We start from the raw sequence: 23851 nt of genomic DNA, 5'->3' as shown, positions 1-23851 counted from the left end.
GAGCTTGACAGACCTGTGTCCCCCTTGAGTTGGCCTAAATGCTTTCTGGGGCCCGTTTAGGCTGTAGGTCTCCATAGCATCCTGTGGCAATGAGTTCCATAATTGGATCATGGGTGGCGTAGAGAAAGCACTGTCTTTTGTTTGCCCTTAAATCTGCTGCCCGATAACTCAATTTGGACACTCCTAGTTCCTCTGTTGCAAGAAATGGGGAATTATTGCTGCCTCTGCACCTGCTCCATGGCGCTGGGGCTTTTATACCAGCCTGCTGCAGCTTTTCTTTCGCCTCCCTCTCATCCATCCCTCCTGGCACTTTCCCACTCCCCTGCCAACCCTGGACTGGCATCACACGGAGGATGGAGCAGGAAAGGTCTCTGCTTTGCTTCATGACTGTGTTTATCTCCTTTTATAGGTGCTGGGGAGATGCTCAGAAGACACTGCTGAGCCTGGTCCAGGCGCCGACAGACTCCCCCTGGAGCAAACTGTGGCCTCGGGGAAAAGCCCCAAAGCATCTTCAGGTGTTTTTGAGCACTTGCTCCTGCCCTTTGGGTCCACGTGTGGACCTTTCCCTAGATGCGCAGCCCCTCACAAGGTGAAGCGTTCGTAACATGGGTTATGGTCACCTTGGGAATTACCTCCTAACCAGGCTTTCCCAGCCCCGTGGGACAAAGGTGGAGGAGAAGAGAGGTGGAACGATGGTCTGGGGGGGACGGGGAGAAGGGGTGTTCGTGTCAGCCTTTTCCCCCCCCCACTGAGCGGGATTTCCATGACATCTCAAGCTGAAGCCGAGGAGGCTTTGGAGTCGGTAGAAAGTAAAGCACTTTCCCTAATCGAATCACACGCCAGTGTCACTTGTAAAGCTCTGCAAAGCAGAAAGGACTTGGGAGCCGCTGAACCACAAACATCCTCCCTCCACGGAGATCGTGCCTCTGCTTTTCTCCATCTCGCCCCCACGAACATGGTTTAGGAGGGAACTGGGGCAGAGGCTCAGAGATCCCGCCTTGTGCCCCATGTCTGGTCAGGGCCATCACACCAGGTATCCCTGGGGATCTGGGGACATGTATCTCGTGCTTCAGAGTCTTGGTCTTCATCTCGGAGACCTCCTGCCCTCACCTGTCATCTCCCCAACAGGCATGTCTCCCTCTAAGCAGATGCTGGGCATGTATCACATCTTGCTCATCCAGCGGGTCTCCTCCATCCTCGGCTTCCGTGAAGATGCTACGTCTTCTCCTGCACATTGCTCAGCTCCTTCAGGAACCCCTGCCAGCTCGAGCATGGGATGTGCAGCATGGAAACAGAGGTGAGGGGCAGGAGGACAGTCAAAGTGGGGGTAACCCATGGACCGCAGGTCCCAGCATGAGGTGGGGAAGCCCATGGAACCCAAGAAAGGGTCAGTGCTGGGTGTTTCACCCTCGGAGAGCACGGGAGTTGCTGATGGGCATTTCTGAGAAAGCTCTTTGTTGAGGGTTTGATGGTGCATCAAGCACCCAGGACGTCGCTGCCTCTGAGCATCCCCACAGAAGATGCTCATCTCACGGAGGATGCATCCTCACGGAGCAGAATGAGCAGAGAGGCTGGTTGGAGCCAAACCCAGAGGACAGGCTGGCTCCATCCACATGCCCACCAGCAACTACCTACCCAGCAAAATACCCCGGTCCGCCTGTTTCGCAGCAAAACCTGCCCTGTCCTCCTCCATTCCTTCTTTTCTGCCGGGTTACAGAGAGATGCAGATTCCCCGCCCTTTACAGACAGGCTGGGACTTCTCCGCAGCGACAAACAGCATCTTTGCGGCAGGTCCATCAGTGGTGGTTTCCGCAGCCTCCTTCAGTGCACCAAAGGCGTGCTGGCGAGGAAACTGTCGGAAGAAAAGACATTACAAAAACCACTGCTAGACTCAGTGTTTACTTCATGCTGGGGCTCTCTGGGTAACAAGCAACTCCCTAGAAAAATCCCCTTTTGAGAAGAGCAGAGGGACAGCACTGGGCTGGGTTCCCAGAGGAGGGAAGCGGCTATTTGGGGAGCGAGAGGGGATGTGGCAGGGCTGGCTGAGCCTCCCCAAGCTGGAAACCAGCAATTGGCCCCCGTTGCTGTGGTGGGGAGCGGATGTCGGGGGATCGAGGCTGCAGCATCCCCGGCAAAACAAAACTGTACAGCCACGGCTTTTTTGACCTCGTGTTTCCTGTAGTTTTGCTGTGTCTCCCCTCTTCTTCCCCAGTGTATGTGTCTTCAGATGCTCTCTCCTTCCTAATGAAGCTGGCAGGGCTGTTTGGCCCCATAGCATCGTTATGGATAATGCTAGGCAAGTTGTCTTGAAGACCTATGACCCTCCAAATAGATAGGCACCTCCAGCTATCTGCAGCTATCAGCCCTTCCAGCCAACCTGTGGGGGCTTTAAATAAAATGCTCTTTAAAACAAATAAATAAATAATCATCCTTCCCCCCCACAAATAGAAAATGTTTAATATCATAAAGTTGTTCGCATCTCAGTGTCGAGCCTTATCCCAGATAGCTGAGGTGTTCAGTGAGGAGCGTGGTCACCCTCTGAAACAAAAAGGCACTTTTAGAGGATGTCTCAGCCCACCTAAGAAATACAGAAGCCTCCGAAAATTGGGTGGGAAGAGCTGCCCACCCCCCCGTGCCAATGCCATCGCGGCTGAGGGGCATTGCCACCTCCAAGTCTGAACAGGTCAGTCTTTGTCTCACCTCCTGATGATGCTTTGGGAGTTTCCTCTGCTTATTATTTATCCGATTGCCATATTTTTTTAACCCTTTAATGCACTGCACTCCTGGCTATGCTAGAGACGCAAAAGCCCAACCTGAGACATGCACCAGAGAGGCTGGAGGGTCCCTGTGCAGACGCCACGTGTGTCACCGGTGGGACGCGGACTTCTGCTCCTCCTGAATGCCAAAAATCTGATGCTGGGCACCGTCCCACTTTCCCGTGTGCCGTCTGCTTCCCCTTGGCTTCATCCAGCACCCACCGTCCCCCGGGGGCTGGTGACAAGGGACATGTCCTACCAGTCCTGCTGCAGCTGAGTCCCGTGCAACTCGTCACACCTCCCAATCAGCACTGGGGATTCGACTGACCTGTGCACACAGCAAGGCCATTAGAGGAAAACGAGGGCTGATACGTAAACACCTGGGAGGAAAAACAGCCCTTTAGCCTTAATGATAGTTTGTCATGTCGTATTTTTCTAGAGTTGCGAAACAGTGGTAGGGCTAACCATTAATTTGCATTGCTTTAATTCATATTTTGAATACCAGACAATGACTTAAACGCCACCCGATTTAACCCACACGTTCTTGCTCGTTTCTACCAAAAGAAAAACCCTGTACAAAAGGTGTACTCTGCTTCCAAAAGCAGAGGCATTTAGAACGCCCGCTGGCTCCTCCACCCTTTAATACCAAGACCTGCACAGGTACCAAGCTGCTCTTCAAGCCTCTCGAAGTGCTTTACACACATGCTCAAGTGTTATTTAATGGAAGAATAAACAGCTGCCCAGGCACAGAGCCCTCTCTTGCACAAACGCTCATGGAGCTCTGGTGCGAATGCCCAGGATTTGGGGCTGCACATGGGGCCAGAACCAAGTGCTGATGTGCCCTTGTCCCATGGTGCAGTGAGCTGCACGTGTGGCCTGATCCGGCCTTTGTTTCTCATTTATGTCCCCAGAGCTCTCACCCCGGCCCCTCTCCAACACCGGCACTGCTGGGGTTGCATCAGGCGCGTCTCTCTCCCTCGCTGCCCGCCCAGGCTCTTCTTCTACAGCTTCACCCCCTCCACAGCAACTGGAAATCAGGTTTTCTTTTCACTTTTAGGCCTTTTCTGGCACATCCCACTGCTCTGTAAATACAGGCTGAAGTGCAGCGGGGTGTGGGGTGCTGGAGGTCGCACTGGAGGCAGCTGGATCACTGGTGGCCTGAGCCGCGTGGCGCAGGTACCCCCTGTTTTGGGGTCTGGCTGGGTTACCTGTGGGGCAGCAAGGTGGGAGAAGGCAACCGGTCAGCACAGACAGCTCAGGACAGCTCTGAAAAGTTTCCAAATGTGGATTGTTATTTTGGGGTAATGCCCCCAAAAGCCCATCCCAAGTGCAAAGGCCACCCCTGGTGTTTCTGCATCCCCATGGTCTGTGTGTGACACCCTGATTCACCAGTAGAAGCCATCCCACCCAGGTTTCCACTTTGCCCCCACTGCCCCACCCCAGAGGAGCCAGCAGCTGCCAACAATTAACAGTAGTTAGCAGTTCCCATGCTAGTTTAACCATTTCTCCTTTAGTGGAGAAGAGGGGTTCTTGCTGTCTCCCAGCACTTTATTGCCCTGCATGGGGAGCAGCGCTGCTCTGTTGTATGCAACTTTGCTAAATTTGGGGTTGCCTCCTCTCCTGGGCACTGCTGACCTCAGCCAGAGCGGGGCTTAAACCCAGCCTGGGGACTGACTTTTGCATGGGAAAACCTGCAGCCTCAGCACTCCAAGTCTGCAAACCTGGATACAAACTGGAACACAGGGGGTTCTGGTTAAATATGAGAAGAAACTTTTTGGAGAGGGTAAGAGAACGTTGGACCAGGCTGCCCAGGGGGGTTGTGGAGTCTCCTTCTCTGCAGACATTCCAACCCGCCTGGACACCTTCCTGTGTAACCTCATCTGGGTGTTCCTGCTCCATGGGGGGATTGCACTGGATGAGCTTTCCGGGTCCCTTCCAACCCCTGACACTCTGTCATTCTACTTGTAAGTTTGCTTTCAATTCTTTGCAAGAAGGGAGATACTGAGGAGTAGTTGCAGGATACCTCCCCCCAGTGTGTGATCTCTAATTATTTTTGTGTGCGCGTCTGGGCTTTTTACGCTTCTGTGGGTACGTTTTGCAGCCTGGGTTTCACTCCCCGTTCTTGGCAAGGCGGCTGTAAAAGTCCATTACGCGTTCGTGCGGCACGAACGTCTTTAGCCGCAAAAGGACACGTCGCTTTGCGCGTTAAATGATTTTTGTTTGCCGGCGTGTTTCCCCCCGAAAGCGGGGCGGGGGGTAGGAGAGAACGGGCCCGCTGCGGAGGGGTCGCGGGGGAAGGGGGGGGTGGATCCCAGCGCCGAGCGCGTTGCGGGGTCCCCCTTGTGCCCGCACGTGCGCACTGCAAAGCTCCCCCGGTCGCTATTTAACCACCGCGGCTTTTCCGCCCCGACCCCGCAGCCCCTCTCCCGCCTCTTATCCCCGGGGGTGCGGGGGTAGGAGGGGATGCTGCTGCTGTTTGGGGAGGGGGTGGCTGAGCCCGGGGGCAGCTCACGGCAGAGGCGGGGCGGTGCCTCCCCCAGCCCGCCCCGCCGGGTCCCGCCCCGCTCGGCGCCGGGCAGCCCGGCAGTGTGGCGAGGCGGGCGGGCAGGCAGCTCGGCTCCGCTCCGCTCCCGGCCCTGCCGCCATGCCGCCGCCCGGGCCCCGCCGCCCCGCCGCCTTCCTCGTCCTCCTCATCCTCCTGCTCCTCCGGGCGCTGGCCGCCGCAGGTAAAGGGGAAGCCGGGCAGGGGGGATGAAGTTTTTCGGGGTGTGTGTATGCGGGGGGAGTCGGTGGGCAGCATCTCCCCCCCAAAAAAAAAGTTCACTGCGGTTTACTTCCTTTTTTAGGGGTAGTTTGCCTCCCAACCTAGTGGTGTTTGTTACAGTGTCTTTCTTCTTTAATATGAAGGTTAAGAGGTGCGTAGGGGAGCGCAGGTTTAGGCGGGGGGAGCCGAACCGCTCGGGGCCGGGGGATGCTCCGGGGGATGCTCCGGGGGATACGGGCTGGCAGCGCCGCTCCCCGCCGGCCCCGCCGCTTCCTTCTATTTTATAAATATCTCTCTATATATTTATTTATTTATTCATTCCTTGGGAAAAAAAAAGCAAAACAAACCCAACCCTGTTTGTAGCGTCGCCGGCTGTGATTTTCCCCAGCGGCTCAAATCAGTAACTATTCAGCCTGGATATTTTTGCGGGGTTTATCTGCTTTTTTTAATAAGCCGAACTATTGATGGCCGGGCAGCTAAGTGGTCTTTTCCTATGGCTCTTCAAAGTTTCCTGTGCGCAACCCAATCTTGTGATTGAGATGCACTTAAATCCAGCCCTTCCGCTGGTAATCCCTGCCACAGACAATAAACAGAGGCGCGTCTCTCCTGCTGTCCTCTCTCCTCAGGACTCCCGTGATCAAATTCAGCCTTTCCACTGTATTTCCTCCCCTACACACACAACTCACGAACATCCTCTGCATCTCAGGACTTTGTCCTTTGTCATCCTCCGGCGGTGGCAAAGCAGAGGTGCTGGTGTTTATCCTCCAGGTATAAAAAGATGTCCTCCAATACAGAGCTCAGAAGTGGAGACCTATAAAGTTTGATGGCTTTTAGAGCTTTGGAAGAGACCATAACCGGTAACCGTCGGGGCTCCGGTGCTGGGCAAGGTCATCATCCCTGTGGGAACTCGGTCGGAGAGCCCATTGCTCCCTTCCCGCAGCTTCTGGCGAGGGTTTGACGACGTGTTTCAAAGCTTCGCACAGCACAGATCGGGCTTCTTAGTAGTTAAAAGCATCTCCTGACAAGCTGATTTTCTAGGAAAATGAACCAAGCCTTCTTTTCTGAAGCGTAATTAAGGTGACGAGGAACTTTGGGGAGGGAATTTAATTAGATTAATATTTTTTTTCCGCCTCTGCCGCACAGAGATCTTAGTGTGTTTCGGCAAATGGGAAACAGAAATGGCACTATTGACTTATTCAGTGGCCTGGACGTTGCTCCAGCAGCATCCTCCACGGCCGTGCAGGGGCTGAAATAAAACTGGGCAGGAGGGAGGGAATGAAGGAGACAAAAAAAAAATAATCCAAAAAACAAGTTAAAACCTGACCAAGCTGGATCAGTTTGAGTCTAGGGAGCTCTCTGAAGGCGCATGGTTAGTCTGGCATATATGTAAGCGCATATGAAGTTTTTGGCTTTAGAGCTGTAATTAGTGTTTCTCCAGAGATTAAATGTGCTGATGTGGAGGAGGGAGCCGAGATGGGTGCTTAGTCCTGGTGATAATCCACTCCCTTCCCCATCCTTGCCTGGTTTTAAGGAGGGAGTGAGAGACATCACCCAGAAAACAATTTTCTCTATTAATAACAGAGAATGTTCTTATTGTTTGTGTTGGGTTTTGCAGCACAAAGCGGGGAGAAGTGTTGGTTTGGCTTTGAGTTGGAAACCCGGGAGCGCTTGGCCCGCTCGTCCCCAGGATTGCTGCTGGGGGAGCCCCGGATCCCGCTGTGTCCCCCCCACTTCGCCTGCCAAGCTGCTCGCCGGGCTTCATTCTTTGCCTGTGCTGCTGTCAGGAGGAAAACAACTTGGTGCGAGGGTTCTGAGCTTGTTTGAGGGCTTTTCCCTGCAAGACCGGCTGCGTGGAGGCTGTCAAAGCCAGAGGGTGATGCTGGACGGGGGGAGCTGAGCCGACAAGGCTGTTTGCAGGCAGCGTGGTGCTGCCATCCTGGTGAACGGCTGCACTTCCATGGTCAGCAAAACACCTGGGGAGGGATGGATGGAGGGGATATCGGCACCGCTGTCCCCCAGCGGTGTCCCCATATGGGTGGCTGCCTACCTGCTGCAGTCCCCATGAGCAGATGTGGGGGGAGAGATGCTCCAGAACCTGTTGCTTGTCACCAAAGCCCTTGTGGGAGGGGGGTGGAAGGATCTCCTCTGGCTTTTTGTCCCCCGCTCCTTTAGTTTCGTGGTTGTGGAGCCCTCTCTCTCTTTAGAAGTGGGTGCTCTCTGTGCACGACAGTGGCAGAATGAAATGATAGAACAAGAATAAAAGGAGAGAAATGGAAAAATACTGCTTTATAGAAGGCAGAATCTCTTGGAAGTGATAGTTGGGAGACAGGGGAGAAATCTAGATTGCATTTTCCCCGTTTAAGAAATCAAGAGTGCACCACTGCTGACCCAATAAGCAGCTTGGAGAGTCCAGTTGTGTCCCTTATCTCTCCTCCTGTGTAAAGTCCTTCTGGTGCTGTGCATGCTGGCTCCCTTCCTATCCCTGTCCTAGCCATACACCAATTAAAAATATATATATATATCCGTATTTTTGGGTCAGTTAAGCAAGCCAAGATGATGCAAGGAGCTTGGTTTTGCCTTCATTTCTAGCAGCAGCGCTTTCAAGTCCTCAGCCCTGGGGCTTCCTCCTCCCCAGCGCGTTTGGGGCCGGTGGGACCAGCCTGCCAGCCCCGTAGGTTATCGGGAGAGTCTGTGAGCTGGGTTTTGCTGGGCAGAAGCTGAGCTTTGCTGGGAAAAAGCCAGGCTCACAGCCCGGTGCCGGGGAGGCTGCGAGCTGAGGATGGAAGGGGCTGGATGGAGTCTGCGAGGGGTTCATTACAGCAGATGTCAGTGCCATAAAGCCACAGGTTCCTGCTGTTTCCTATTCACTTACATCCCCCCGGCTTCAGCGATGCTAATGTGAGCGAAAACATTTGCTGGAGCAAAGGAGGGAGGGGGTGTATAAATCACCAACCCATTCCCTCTGCCCCCTCCTGCGTCACTTGGGAAGCGAGGAGATGAAGCTGGGTCCAGGGGATGCCCGAGCCCTTCGCTGGCCACCATTAGCCCCGCTGTGGCATTTTAAGGCCCATTGCCTCTGATTTTTTGGGTTTCCTTAATAAGCAAAGCTGTGATTTTGCTGTAATCAGTTGTATTGTGCAAACCACCCCTGCTCGTGAGTCAGAGCGTGGTGGCGCTTGACTGGCCCTTTGGATGCTATGGGGTAGGGGGTCCATGTCTGGTGGCACAAACACTCATTCCTCCTGCTCATCCTGGGCTGAAGGGAGCTCGGGTGATCCTCCCCTGGCTCTGCAAGAGCTCGGGACCTAAAGGAGACGTTGTAGTGGTGCTTCCCCCCAAACCAGAGCCATTGCCGTGCCCCAGGAGGGGCGAACCGGTAGCTTTTGAACTCCTTACGTCAGGCTTGAGCACTGGAGAAGGAAGAAGAGAAGTTAAAACAAAAATCCCCTATGGTCTGCAATGGAGCTGGGAAATGCAGAGCTTTGGCCTGGGAGAGGCAGAAAGCCCCATGAAGCCGCTCTGAGGTCTGGTTTCACACTGACCCTCCCAGGGACCTCTCTTGGGGGGAGCCTGGAGGCCCCTGGCTGGATGCAGCACCCTCCCCAAATCCTCCCTCTTGCTGTCCCCACGGGCTTGGCCGGCGCTTGGATTTTTACTGCCGAGGCAGTTTTGGAGTGTGGGTTCCCTTTTAGCTTCACACTGGGGTCCAAGGGGGGTGTTGTTCCTGAGGGTCCTGCCCGGGTTTTGCTTTAAATCAGTTTTGTTCCCATTGGGGAGAGATGCTGAAAGCAGGGGCTGCTGCACGGGGGAGGCTGGGGAGCCGGCAGGCAAGCAAAGCATCCCGACCGCGCCGAGTATTATTTTTGAACCCTCCTGGTTTTTCGGAGGCCTGACTCACGGCGCAGGAATGCGCTGGGCTGTCAACCCCAGACCTGCTCCTTGGTGGAGGGGAAGAGCTGCCGTCTCCTCCTCCCTGTTCCCCAGCCCCTCTCCTCCCCAAAACCGCCCGGCTGGGCTGGGAGCAGCCACGTGTTTGCTGAGCTTGGAGTTTTAGGGCCTTTTTATTCTTTCCCCTTTTGCTATTTGCTTTTCTTGCAGAGTCTGATATATATAGATACACACACATATATATATTTTATTTTATTTTAATGGGGTTGGGGTGGCTCGGTGGGTCATAGCAAGGCACCTCTGGGTTGCACCAGCTTTTTGGAGGCAGAGCGAGCCCCGAGATCAAACGGGAGCTAGGCTGGGAAAGGAGAATGACGGAAGGGAAGGGAAGCAGGAATTATTCAGCACGGGGCTTGCTCCGGCGTGTCCTGCACACCGCCTTTCATCTCCTGTGAGTTCCTCCCCGCTGCAGCCCAGCACGGCCCCGCTCGGCTCTGTTCCGCTCCTTCGGCGGCTTCTCCCAGACCTGCCGGCTCGACTCAGCTTTTGGGGGTCTGTTCCCCATTGCAGCCAGCTCCCCCGGCCCCATCGGGGTGTTATGTCAGGGTTAGGTTCATAGCGAAATGCCCAGGGTGGTGGGTCCTTGTCCTCATCCACAAGCTGGGGGTCTAGATGCTGCTACCTGGTGTAACTTGGGGGGCTATAGAAGCTGCAAGCCTTACCCCAAAGTCTTGCTGGTTGGGGGTGTACCTTGGTGAAAGGACCGTGGTGACAAGTTTGGCTCCCTGTGTTTCTCAGTGCTCCATGGAGAAATTTGGGTGGGCAAAGGAGAAGTCATACAGGCAGAGCGATCTGTGTGCCTGTGTGCTGCTCCGCGGCAGGTGGGTGTCTTAAAAATGTGGGTTTGTCTTTGGTGTGGACTCTGCTTCCCATCTTCCCCCAGCCCGCAGGTCCGGGCTCTGCCAGGCTCTTGCCTTGCTTTGCAGCATCTGTGGAGGCCACTGTTCCTTCCCTCCTCCTGCTTCAGCCCTTCTCCGGAGGGGATCGGTGGGCAAACGCTTGTTTAAGTGGTGAGAAACATCCCCTTTCCAGCTAATGTTGCTGACCTCACTTTTTGCGACGAGGAGGAGGAATTATGAGGTCCCAAGCCCTGGGGGTGGCTGTGGAGCCATCTGGGATGCATGCATGGGGATGGCAGGAGTGGTGGTGGCACAGGAGTCCCCAGACTGGGCTGTGACCATGAGATGAGGCTTCTTCCTGCAGCTGGATTTGTGTGGGCGAAATATTTCTCAGGAGGCACATCCCATTGCGTTCCCAGTCCCCTCAGGTAGGGAAGAAGACCTTTGTAAGTTTGCAAGAGCATCTCTGGGGGTCTCCTTGTCCACCTCCATCCCTTTGCCCCGTAAGTGTGATCAGCAGCAGCCTATAATACACATATACAAACATATAGCATAGCTGTCATCACTTCTCTACCCCTTTTATTCCCATAAAAGCCAGGAGGAGGGAAGAGGCTTGTTTGCACCACGAGCAATCCCTTCCCTGCCTGAATACCCAGGGCTGCGAGTTGGATTGTGGCATCTCTCATGCTTCTGGGGGGTCCCGCTGGTGTGGTTTCTGTAATGGTCCCATGAGGAACCTTTTCTGCCCCCCAGCTCCCCTCCTTCACAAGCCTGCACCGAGTGTGAAAGCCGAGGGATTGTTTCCCTTTGAAAAAGCGTGGAAAATCTCGTTTTGAGATGTTTAATGCATATTAGATCCATCTGCCTTTCTCTGAAGCGGAGGCCACCGCAGGAGGAGAGGTGAGGACCTCCGAGGGCAGGTGAATTTGGGGCTCTGTGGGAGCGATGCCACAGGCAGCATCCTCTACTGGGTATCACGGCATGCTAGAGAGGGAGTGGGGAAACAGCCCCCCAAAACTCCCCCGGACTTCTGTAGGGGTGGAGAAACGCTCTTGGTATGGACGTTGCTGCACACGGGTGCGGGATTGTTTTGGATGCTTTGGCTTTCTCTATGGATGGGCTTAGCACACCTTGATGTACTGAATGAGCGGCTGTTGAGTGCAGGTAAAATGTGTGTGAGAGGGTTGGAGTGTGGGGAACGCTCCCGTAAGGCTCAGGGATGCTTCTCACCCCTGGGCACTGAAGGTGCGTGGAGGTGGACGTGGTGGTGTTGAATGGTGGGACTCCAGCAAGGGGGAGGCTCACGCTGGGCAGGGAGGTGAGATGAGAGCGAGTTTTTCTCCATCTCGACTTCATCCTGCCCTTGCTGTGCGTCTTCCCTTTTGCAGAGTGACTCTTCTCCCCGGGAGCCACTGCTGGCCTGGAAATTAGGGACAAGGTGTTGTAAACCAAAGCCCGGGTGGCTCGTGGAGGCGGGAGGCTATTAAAAAGGTTGTGTTGCATTGTATAGCGTGGGAGTTTTCCTTAGGCAGAAGGTTAGAGAGCCCAGAAACTCCTCGGCATAGATTTAAATAGGAGGAGGGACACGCCTGGGATGCAGTGGTGCTGTCAGCAGATGGCCTGGATACTTTCGAGGCTGAGAGGTTTTTGGGGCTTATTCACGACCAGTGGCATGCGTGGGCACATCCACCCAGCAGTGGTTGGAGGCACCAAGAAGGTCCTCAGCAGAAGACCTTTGTTGACCACTCAGTTTTCTGGTGGGCTCCCATGGGAAGCTGTAGTTCTTCCTTCAGATGATGGTGACCACAAGGTGGAGGACTGAGAGCAACTGGGATGGAGGAACAGGGCTCCTGAGGGTTTTGTGGAGATGGATTAGTGGAGTTGATTGGCTTTGCCTCTCTGCTCCTCTCCCCACTTGCATGGTTGGGGAGTGGGAGCTGATCTCCATGTGCCTGTTATCCCCCGTGGAGACTTTGCCATCCTACACCATCACCCAGATGCATTATAGGCTCCATCTGTTTGGGTTGGCTTGAAGAACAGAAGAAGGAGGGTGTTTTCCAGCAGCCAGAAAGTGGTTGCTATTTAAAACAACCCCCCCAAAAAAAGGATTTGCTTTTCATCCATGTAGCCATGAAAAGCTGCTTGCTTTTCATCCATGTAGCCAAATGGAGCCAAGCAAGCATCCCCACCCTCACCTGGAGGGGTATCTCTGAAGGGTTTGCAGGACCTGCAAGCGAAGCTACTAATTAGTGCTGGTCAGGAGGGTGGATCTTGTAATGTGGCCGTGCTGTCTGCTGTGGTCTGGCAGGGGGCCATGGCCCCGTTTTCACTGGCCGCTGCCCGGGGGGGGGTCCCAGCAGCCTCCCCACGCCCCCATTACCCAAAATGGGCTGGGGATGCTGCTCAGGTGTGGGGACCTTCACCTCCCCGCCCGGCACGGCTGGTTCCACAGTGCTATGAGTGTTCCTGCACTGGAATATTATTTTTAAGGTTTTATGTTGGTTTTTTTTGGTCTTCTTTGACAGATGTGAAATGTAGAGACATGCTTAAAATGAAAGCATGGCTCCTCAGTCCCATTAGACAGCAATTAAAAGCAATCAGTGGTCTAGGTTGTTGTGCTGGAGACTGGGCTCGTTGAAGGGTTTTCTTCTCTAGCCTACCTTGGAGAGGCTTAAATGTCCTGTCTCTTCTACTTGCTGGGACCTGACCAGAGGATGTCTTCATTAGAGTGGGTAAAGTGTTGCTGAAAATCAGCATTTGGCTGGAATTAAGGTGTTCCCAGTGCCCAGGAGCTCCTTGTCAGGGCTGGGAAGAAGAAGAGGGTGGCAATTTGACCATCTCCACCCGGGTCTGCGGTTCCTGGTGTCCTCCCTCGCTCTTTCGGAGGAGGTGCCCGGCTCAGCTGTGGCAGCCCGTTTTCCCAGAGGACGCGTGGTGCCTGCTGCGCATCATCCGCACAGAGCCCAGCAAACGCCTCCGTCTGCGCCGCAGCCTCCGCACCAAAGAGATTTGGCTCAGGACAAGGGGATTTGGCTGCGTGGCTGTGTGTCATGGAGCCACGCGGGTGAGCAGGGTCTAGAGCGTGATTAAGCCAATGTGTGGGATGCCAAGGGCTGTAGAACTGTGAAAATGTGGGGGTTTTGCACATTAAAATCCCCTGGTGGCATAGTCCACGGATCCCAGCTTTTCATTGAAGGGGTTATAGCCATGTGGTTAATCCCTTTCCCTGGTCGTGGGTGCTTCAGCTACCCTGTTATATAGAAAAATATATATATAAATATATATGTTAGCTCTGCCCAAAGCTGGAAAAGCGAGATCCAAAAGCTGCAAAGAGGGCTGGGTTTTGTTTTAAGCCGAACGGTGACTAACAAGAGTCGACTGTGCGTTTGTTGTGTTGTTTGTTTTTTTTGTGTGTGTTTTAAAAAACACCAATGCTTGGGATAAACTGGTTATGCAAACCGGGGCAAATTGGGCAGGTTCCTTTGTAGTTCGCAACAAAAACCCCGAGAGTCTGGGGCGTGTTGGGGCCGGTCCTGCCGGGGATGGAAAAACCCACGCGCCAGCTTTGCAGACGGGGTCCCAACCGATGGGGGAGGATCCCGGGGAACATGGGGTAGGGAAAGCCATAGGTTACTGCAGGACCTCATCTGTCCAGCTAAAACCTTGAGTAACACTGAGCCTAAAAACCCGCAGGGGCCAAAATAGATTTATTTTGAAGTGTGGTTTTATAATACCTGCTAAGAGGAATTCATGCTGTGCTCAGCTCCAAGAAACTTTCAGGCTCGCCGGTCCCATGCCGCTGAAAATATATCAAATTTGGAGGACTTGTGGGTGTTTTGCTGCAGCGTTTATCGGCCGGGAGGATGGTGTGGGGCACAGCAATGCTCGGCATGCTCTGCAAAGGCAGAGCTTCTGGTTTCTATCACAGCCTGTGCTGTTTTGGCCAGGGGCGTCTGTCCATCTGTCCGTCCACCCCGCAGCCCTGCGAGGCTCCTCTCGAGCGCGGTGCTTTGAGGACACCAGCGAAAAGAAGCGAGTACCAGGGCCCTCATGAATCTTTAACCTCATCCCATGATGCGGGCTGGGGGGGTGATGCCTGGCTTGTCGGTAAGGCCAAATAATGCTGCATAAAGATCCCTCTCACCTTTTCCCACTGGATCAGTTGAAAAAAGGTGGTATCTTTGCAAGGAAGAGCCCGGCTGCTGGATGAAGCAGACAATTAGATGAAAACTGCCTAACAGGAAAAGAAGGATGACTCTTTTCATACGGGAAAGGGAAAAAAGGGGGTGAAGTTGCTGTTAATCCCACCCTTGGAGCATCCTCCGAGCACCGGCACCCGCAGCCCATTGACCGTCCCTGCATCCGTGCCCGTCTCCTTCCCTTCGAGGGCGATGCTTAAAAGAGAAAAGGGCTTCTTGGGTTTGTGTGCCCATGGGAAAGGAAGTGTGCGAGTCTACGGAAAGTATGCGGGGGGAGAATGCAAACCATATGTTTCAGTGAGGGTCAAGTTGCAGAGCTGAAGCCAAAGCAGCCAGAGTCCTGCAGTTTGACTGCGCTGTGCATCCCGGTGGGTGCGGGTGGGGGGCATCACATTTGGCCTACTGAAGGTGATTTGGGTCCTTGCCTGTCATCCTGCAGTGTCACCGCTGTCCCCGGGACTTAGGGCTGGGATCCAGGGCTGTTCCCAAGCCCTTGGGGCTCCTAGAAATAAACGGCAGGGCTCACAACATCGTAGAATAGGGATGCTGGGAAGGAGCTTCTCCGGGTTGCCCTGAGTTCATGGCATTTGCAAGTTGGAGGGAAGAAGTCCAGGGAAGAAACTTATTGCAGGGAAGGGGGTGTTTGCTGGGTTGATGTTGTGCCATGCACCGTGGTTGTCGTTACCTTCTCCTTGCAGCTACAGAGAGGAGAATCAGATGAAAAGAACCCTCAGTTTTTCCCTTCTTGGAGTGGAAAAAGTTATGTGCAGGCAGCCCAGAGAGTTGTATAGACTTCAGCCCTAGGCGGTGTGAGCTGGATTGAAGTGCTTTGAAAAAGAAACCCAAAAATATGGGAAGCGGCAGGGTCCCGCAGCAAACTTCTTGGGCGGGGAGACATCTTTTGTTTCCAAAACTAAAGGCGTGGAGGGAATATCTGGTTCCTCCATGGGCTCTACGGAGCTGTTTGCAACCTGTCAGCTTGGTAACCATCTGCTCGCAGCCTGTGGGGACCGCGCTGTATCTGGGATGCGGGAGGAGGGAGGCACCGCCGTGCCCCCCGGGAGCATCATGGGCTCCAGCGCCTCCCCAGAAGGAACCACAGGGCACAGCATCTCCTCGCACCAAAACCAACGAGCTCCTGTGCCTAATGCACTAAAAATCCCGATGGATTTACCTTTTGGCTGCCTGGCTTATTTGTGATTTATTTCTTGCTTGTTTGGGGGAGATTTCTTTTTTTAGCTTGATTTCCTAAAAAAGAAAAAAAAATCCATATTTTTAAATTTTTCGGTTTGTTTGTCTGCAGCCCTCCCCCTCTTTGACTCACAGACGTCTTGCAATTAAGCGCCTGCCTGATTAGGAAATTAGCAATAAAGTTCTTTATCTAGGCAAGCTGCTTGGCCAGCAAGAGGGATCTATTAATATCCTGCTAAAAACAAGCAGCGTCACACGCTTGCCACCTACTATTGGGGAACACAAGTGCGCATGGGCGCGAGTATTTTGGGCAGCAGGTCTATAGGAAAGTAGGTTTTGTTCTGCTCGTGATGGGACCGTGTACTTTCAGATGGGATGGGGTACCTCGAATTATATGAAGAACGATGAAAGAAAGGTGGGACAAACCCTGTGGGAGGACACTGGAGGATGCCTTCAGGTCATGGCAAAAGACACTTGTTGGCAGATAAGGGACCATTTCCTTCTGAAACAATTGTTAATGATGGTTGGGTGGCTGAAGGGGAAGCAGGAGGAGAGCAAGAGTGTCCCACAGCTGGGTCAGATGGGAGGGAAAGGCATTTGGAAGGAATCCACAATTTGGCACAAAGAAAGAAATTTGGCCTGTTGGATGTGGAAAGTTTGGGGGGCTTGCTTTGAAAGTATATGGAAAGGAAAAAAAAATGGAGTTAAGAAGGTATTTATGTAAACTGTGAGATCTAAAGTCTGGAGGAGTTTGGGTTATGGTAGATCTTTGGGTCAAATGTATTCTGCGGCTTTGGTTTTTCACCTTTTTGGGGAGCAGCAGTCTCTGACCTCTCTGAAAACAGCATCAAGGGGAAAAATTGGGAGGGAGAAGAGCATCCTCCTGTTGGCTTCTGTGGGTCCTGAGGGTCTCTGCAGGGTTTGATCTGGCTGGCATTTGTCCCTAGGTAAGTGCCACAATAAACCTGGTGGCCTCCTGGCTCAACCCAACCAAGCTGCTCTAAGCCAAGGGATGCTGAGCCTGGCTTTGGGTCACTTGGGTGGTGAAAAGAGCCCTTGTCCTATGGCAGAGTTCCCCGGGTTTTAAACCATGTTGTTTGCAGCACGGTCTCTTAACGCAGTGTAGAGAAACCATGAAGAGGTTCTCGAGAAGGTGGTGAGAAGGAGATACTGGAGTTAGGAAAGCAACAACATGTTTCCTTTCAGTACCAGGGTGTTTATTCCAGATAGAACACAGAGGCAGAGATGGCATCCCATTTAGTTAAAAACACAAAAAAACCCAACAAACCCAAACCTCTATTTTGAAACAGCCGAGAATGTGACTGCCCCTTGTGATGTTTCACAGCTGAGATCATTGCTGGCTGGGTTCATCTGCTCCGGAGGCTTTAGTCTCAATCTGTCCGTATGGGTGAGCGCAGAATCCCCAATTTTACAGAGAGAAAGGGAAAAAACCCTTTAATTCTGGACCAAAAAAAAAAGAAAAAGTACAATAAATCTATGAAGCAGGATCATTGGGCAGAAGACTTTCAGGTTTTTGGGTGAATTGGGGTCTGGAGCTACTCTGCTGTAGCTGTGATTTTGCACACTCAGCAGCGAAATGCAGAGTATTTGCTGAAAGAGGACGAGCAAAAGCTGGAAGGGATCGCTCTTCTTTTCAGAAACAGGCAACAGGGATTATTTTTTGGAGTAATTAAATTTCACAAGTGCTTATTTAGAAAGAAATCTAGTCTGTTCGCTGTATTTGCACACTCTTGGAGAAGACACAAAGTCCGAGGCAAGCAGGCTGCCTCCTGGGAGCAACTGGGATTCAGAGCAGGGCTTTAATTTCAGTGGTGTATCAGTGTAATAGTATTGTTTATAAGCTGCTCTTGCCACATGAAAGCAGCGTTGCATTATCCTGCTTGCTCCTAAACGCCAGGGAGCCAGCCCGAAGCAGACTGATTACAGAGCAGCGCTCTTTCTTCTTCCCATCACTACGAAAGAGCAGACAATAGGAACCGGGATCCAGTTCTAGCTCGGGTAACGCAATGTCCTCCTTGGGGTGGTCATGTCACATGCTGCCTGAGTAATTCCCAGCCTCGTCTTGCCTGGAAAACCGGCCTCTGATGGCAGGAGCGATGCTTTGGGGATCTGGAGCCCCACTATGGGTGCAGGCTGGTGGAGATGCCACTGTGGGGGGACCTTAGCTGAGATGTGGGTTTGGGAAGTTGGTGGCCATCTCTATGGCTCATGGGTTGTTGACTGGGGGGTCGTCACCCTGAAAAAATGGGGCACGGTTTGGCTGGAACCTGGGTTTTGCTTGGAAGACTGAGCCGGAGGTGTTGGAAGAGGAGCTTGCCAAAGCGGCGCTGTGGTTGCCGCTTGCTCGAGCTATGGGTAACTGCAGGACATGGGGGGCATTTGGGAGCTGCACTCCCTTTTGGAGGTGGTTCCTGCGGGACAGATTATCATACAGCAGCACCACGAGCCACTTCTCACCCTTCTAAGGCCGCTTGGAAGCAGGGGTTTGTCTCCAGCTGGTTTTGTGTCCTTTGGCTTCCCCAGCCTGGGATGTCCCTGGTGGGACTGAGCAGTGGGTGCTAAGGAGGAGGTTGACCTCTCCGAGGTTGTGCTGCAGACTCGGCCATTGCACAAAGCATGGCGAAAATTCCAGTTATTGCTTAAAAAACAGCTACAAATCACCGCCAGCTTGCTGTGGGATGGGAAATGCAGGTCTTTGGCATAGCAAACTGGTGCAGAGTGAAACCTGCAGCCAGAACCTCGTGGCTCTTTGTGCTGGGACAAAGAGTTGGTTTGGAGTTACAGGGAAGAACGACAGCGGAGCTGGGGGATAAAAGGTGTTGTAAGATGGGTATTGGGACCTGGATATAGCCGGAGGAGGCAAATGGGGCTGTAATAAGCAAATACATTGTTAGGGATGATCGAGGATGCTGGCCTGGCAGGGAGAAATTGTTCATCAGCCTGGTAGTGGTATGGATGCCGAATTTGCCACTTCTCTGCAGCTTTAAACATGCACAAGACAAACTTTCCCTGGATGTCTGAGTGCAGGAGATGGGTGCCCAGCATCAGCATCCCCCTGTTTTATTTCCTTGGGAGTGTGCGTTGGGTGTTGGCAATGTCCCACCCGTGAGCCCCAGACCTGTTGTCACCCCCTCTCTTCCCAAAAGCCTTTGGCCTCTGTGTGTTTTTTAACCTCATTTTTCCCCTGCTCATCCAGTTTGCAGTTAGGAAATACCTTTTATATGCTGAGGACTTATGATTCAGCCTGAATATGTTATCAGCACGGTGTCTGATAAGTTTTCTGCCTCAAAGCCCTGGGGAAGTGCCTGTTCAGGGTCGCTGAAATAGATTTTCTTCCTCTTTCCCAGCTGCCTAAGAATAGTGTGATTTTTATTTACTCCTTAACTGAACGGAATTACTTTCATCACTGGGAGGAAAGATGCGTGCCTTAGCCAGTGTTGTCCGTAAAGGCTTCCGATGCATCTCCCTGCTTTCATAAATTCATAAATGGGTGGCAGAATGTGCTGTTAGGATGCAATAAATCCCCGATTATTGGGATGACCTTGGGCCGTGGGAAGAAGGTGGCAGGGGAAGGATGTTGAGTTTTTCTCGGTGGGCTGGGGAGCTGGTGGCCTGATCTTGGACGTGGAGATGATGGAGGGTGGTGGTTGTGGAAAGGCATGATGGTTTAATGTGGATGGTGTAAAGTGGGAGCGGTGGAGGCACCGGGATGTTGGGTTTCGCAAGAGGAGAGATGCTGAAGCATCCCTTGAGCAGGCTTGTGATGGGGCATGGCACTCAAGAGCTAGAACACTCGTGGCGTGGGGGATCGTGCCACCTTCCTGCCCCTACTCACAGGGTGATATAAGGAAGAAATTATTGACCATGAGGGTGGTGAGGCCCTGGCACAGGCTGCGTGGAGAAGCCATGGATGCCCAATCCCTGGAAGCTCTTCAATAAATACACTCAATAAAATCACAGCAACCCTACACTGCTTCTAGGGCTTTCTTTCCTTGTGTTTGCCTCTGGGTGCATCTTTAAGCACAGATGTGAGAGGGATGGGGATCCCCAGGAATTTATTAGTTTGCGGGGATGACCCACACCTGGCAACAGCCCTTTGGAGCCTGATGCCAACTCGTGCTACCCTGTCTCACGGGCATCTGCAGGGTGACAGCAGCGGGCAGACCGGCTTGCCTGGAGCTCCTTTCATCACCACCAATGGTGACAGTGTGGGGACATGCACGCATTTTCTTAGGGATGTTTTATTAAAGGCAGCTTCTCTGGTGCGGTAGAGAAGCTCAGATGGTGTATACGCTTGGGGTTTTTTTGTTGTTGGGTTATTTTTTGGAGGTGACAAGTGGGAAGCCGTCTTTGCAAGCCCTCTGTAATGCTAATGGGAGCTGCAGGTTGGCACTCCCCGGAGTTTTAGTTTACTTTAGTTTTTGTTTCTCCTCCTTCCCAAAGACAAACCAGGGAACACTTGTTGAAGTATGAAATTAAAAAGCCCGTGGCAGTTTATTTTGAGGACGTTGTGTTTGCTTTCACATCATGCTGGAGGGAATTGCTCTGCTACTGTCAGCAAATAAATAAAATAAGATCTTTGTTTTAAATTAGGCTTTCTTCTGGTAGCTAATTAGGCGAGCTGGTACCTGCAGTTGCATTACCTAGGCACTGACTGTACCGTGCATTTTTGAAGCATATGGCTGGTGTCGGCAGCTTCAAAACCTCATCAGCCCCTTTTGTTGTTGTTGTTTTTGGGTTTTTTTGGTGATTGAATGCAAATTCCTTGGAGGTCTGAGAGCACCAACAGCGTCCTCCTTGAGCAGATGCCTATGGAGCCCCTGGTAGGGATGGAGCTGCGGGTTGCTGGGGCTCGCCTGTCCGTGGTAAATTCACCATGGGTGCCAACATGGTGCTTTCCAGCCACTATGGGGAAAGGTCTGGGTTCCTAAATGCAAAAAAAAATAACTACTTGTGGCTTTTTTTGGGTGCTAAGAACACCCATCCCTGGTACTGGGAGGGATGAAGCTGCAGGTCCCGTCTGGCAGCAGGCGGGAGGGAAGCCAGGAGCTGGCTTTCGGCTGCTCTCCTTCCCCAGCTCTTATGAGGCTCCTTGAAGATCCTGTCAGTCCTGTTGGGGATGCAGATTAGCCCCGGGCAGCTCTAGCAGAGCCCATCACCCTCCTCCTCGCTGGGGAGGAAGGCTCTGGGGGAGCTGGTCTTCCTCTCCCTCCCACCCTAAAGGCTGCTCCTTGTCTCATAGGGTCCGCAAGCCAAGCCCTGAAGGTCTGGGGCTTTTCTGGGGGATGGCTCATGGAGGGAATGGTGCTTGGAGCTGGGGTTGGGGTAGCATCGCTCCCCCAGGTTGTCACCTCGTGTCCCCCGGGCCCATCCCCTGAGCTTTCCCAGGGGATCAGCCCAGCCCTGCCTCCTTGCTTGGCTTTGGTTTTTTAAAGCTGGCCTACCCAGGGCTTGACTTTATGGGGAAATTAAGCAGAGCAATTATTTCTGGGATAATTACAGGGCCCTTGCACAAGGCAGTGGGTGCTTCCGACCCCTCCGGCCGCCCTGGGAGCGGGTGCTGGCAGCTCAGCTGGAAACCTCGCATCGCGCAAGGAGACGTTGTCATCGTCACCCACCCTGGGGTGTGGTCACCCGTCCCAGCCTCCCTCCCGCTTGCCGCTTTTCTTCCTTGTGGCCAGGGGGGTTTCTTCCTTACCCTCCTCCTGGAGCTGTTGCAGGGGCTGTGCCCCCATCCCACATTCCTCTCCAAGAGGAGATAAGGATCCTGTCTGGCGCCGGGGTTTCAAATGCGCTCCCTGATTATCAGTAGGCGCCGGGCAGAGCCCCCCTTCCGTTCCCTTCCCTTCTCTGCCCCAGCAGCAGATAAAGAGGGAAGGGGAGCGGAGAAGTGGGGGCTGCTCCCAGCCCAGTCCTGCTGCTTTGTGCCCCACAGCCCCCCCAGACCTCTCTTAACATCACCACCGCGCTTAGGAAACTGTTAATCCCACTTGAAAGGGTGTTTTAAATTTCTTTTTCTATTATTATTTCTTTTTCTTGCATGCATACCCAGGGCTTCTGGGGCCTCATGGCTGCTGAAGGGGGCTTGCATGGGGGTGGAGGGGGACGAGGGAGATGTCCCAAGCTCTGCAGCTTGGTTCATTGCTTAGCAACAAGTTGTGCCCCCAGCCCAGCGCTTCGCCTCCTGTCGACAGCCCTGCACAAGGATGCTGCCACCAACTGTGCTCTCCTCCACCACCACGTGCAATGGTGCAGCGAGCACTGTGGTGCGTGGGACATCGCCACGCTGCGTGGGACGTTGCCACCCTGCCAGCTGCTGCACTGCATGTCCCCCACCAGCCCTGTGCGTTGCACGTCTTGCCTTTGGAATGTCCCCCACCAGCTCCTCCTGCTTGGCCACCGTGCCCTCTAAACTTTATGAGCTGCAGGGCAGGGTCTTTATCAGTCTCTTATCAGGCTTGTGTCCTGGCTGCATCTCTGGCATCTCTGGCTGCAATTAAAGCCCATGTGTCTCCTCTGGGCTGGGAGTCTGGAGGTGAAGGCAGAGGCTTATCTTGCTGCTGGTGGCTGGAATGCTCTTGCAGCCCAAAGGCATTTCTCTGATGCCTAATGCTGAGATCTGGGGGGAAAGAACGAAACAAAACAAAACCCCACAGAGTTTTGCCCTCTCTTTTCACTATTAAGCTTATACACAACAGCGCGGCATCTCAGGGAGGGGTGTTGTGTTGTGGTGTGCGTTTGTTTTATTTCCTTAACTTCTTTTTCTTCCTCCAAGTGCAACTCTGGGCTGATATCCCAGGAATGTGATCTCTTTTGCTCGTAAAATCCCAGCTTCTGGCTGCCTCCTTTTCTCCTCCTTCCTCCCCAGGCATTAAAGAGCCAGGCCTTGGAGATGAACCAGTGGGATCTCACATCCACTGGGATGCTCCACAACATATGTGTCCTCTGGTTGCTGGTGTGATCTCTCTGAAGTTTCCTGCCTTAATATTTGATGCTCTTCCTTGGGGTGAACATTAAAAAGAAATGGCCACCACCGCTATGCTTTTTGATTTTAGTGGGGAGGGGGAAAAAGCTGAAATGCAATCGTTTTTTATGGCTTCCTGGAAGGGCTTGGATGTGGGTTGGACTGCAGCGGGTCAGGAGCGGAATGAGCAGACAGCCCCACCATTGTCTGCCTGCTTGCATCTTTCCCTTTCAGGTCGTAAATATAAAACCACTACTTGAAAAACAAAACCCTCGTCAAGCTGTCGGCGGGGAAGGTCATAAATGTGTCTCTTAGCAGCGGCTTTCGTTCCTGTTTCAGCTGGGGTGTAGGCACCAGGTCCTCCATGGGGCTGGAGGGTGGTCACTGCCCATAGGGGCACCAGGAGCTGGTGGCAGGGGGGATCTTGGCCCCACTATCAAGGGGAGTAACATCCCACCACCACAAATTTGAGGCCTCTCAACCATTCTTGAGCTGTGCCTTAGTCTTTCCTGTGGACCTGGAGGTATCACCTCTAGGTATGGTGCTCCAGTGAAACACAAACTCTATCTGCTCGTGTCTTGGTGCAGGATCAGGCTTGCCTCTGTTGGCCAGGGCCTGTGGAGTGTTGGCCACTCTTGTATCACCCTAAAGAGGCTTTGTAAGATATTAGATTAACTCTTCTGATAAGGGTGAGCCAGAGTCTTGGAAGTATGAAACACTGTGGCCAAGCGCTTTCTGAGGTTGGGTCATGTTGGCAATGGTAAGTGGTGGCCCTCGTTGATTTGATTGCAAAGAGCTCAGCTCAAACCCTTGTGACTTGCTGAGGTGGGTGTTAAAGATGATTCAAATAAACAGCCCAGCAAGCGGCAGGGAGGAGGAGGAGGAGGAGGAGGTGGTGGTGGTGGTGGTGAAGAGCATCTTGTTGCCTTCTCCTGGGAAGATGATCTATGAAGGAGCAGCCAGGAGGGTCGGTTGGTCTGGTGGTTGACCCACACACAGGTTGTTTTGGGATGTCTGTTGTTCTGATGGGGGTTTTCCACCATCTCTGGCTGCATTACATCTAGGTGAAACAACCTTGGAGATCCTTCTTGTCCCCTGGTGAAGAGGTTGGATGTGAGGATGCAGAGGGTGGGGGCCAGAAACAGGAATTGTCATGACCCATGGACACA

At 53.1% G+C, this 23851-nt stretch overlaps 1 protein-coding gene across 3 annotated transcripts in view; it reads left to right on the top strand.

Annotated features, from left to right (window-relative positions):
• Window positions 1-556: 556 nt before the first annotated feature.
• Window positions 557-23851, top strand: part of UNC5B (unc-5 netrin receptor B) — a 57208-nt gene continuing 33913 nt past the window's right edge. Inside the window, exon 1 of one of the 3 annotated variants that reach the window (XM_082053560.1) lies at window positions 557-1297. In XM_082053560.1, the coding sequence (XP_081909686.1) occupies window positions 1213-1297 (85 nt within the window). In that variant the 5' untranslated portion in view covers window positions 557-1212. Of the gene's footprint in view, window positions 1298-5352; window positions 5483-23851 lie in introns of those variants that run through there. The other 2 variants (XM_082053558.1, XM_082053559.1) reach the window with 2 other exon arrangements.

This window comes from Streptopelia decaocto (genome assembly GCF_964273445.1).
Source record: "Streptopelia decaocto genome assembly, chromosome: 5".
NCBI classification, from domain to species: domain Eukaryota; kingdom Metazoa; phylum Chordata; class Aves; order Columbiformes; family Columbidae; genus Streptopelia; species Streptopelia decaocto.
The sequence above is the reverse complement of the archived record's forward strand: the minus strand, read 5'-3'. Positions and strand labels throughout refer to the sequence as shown.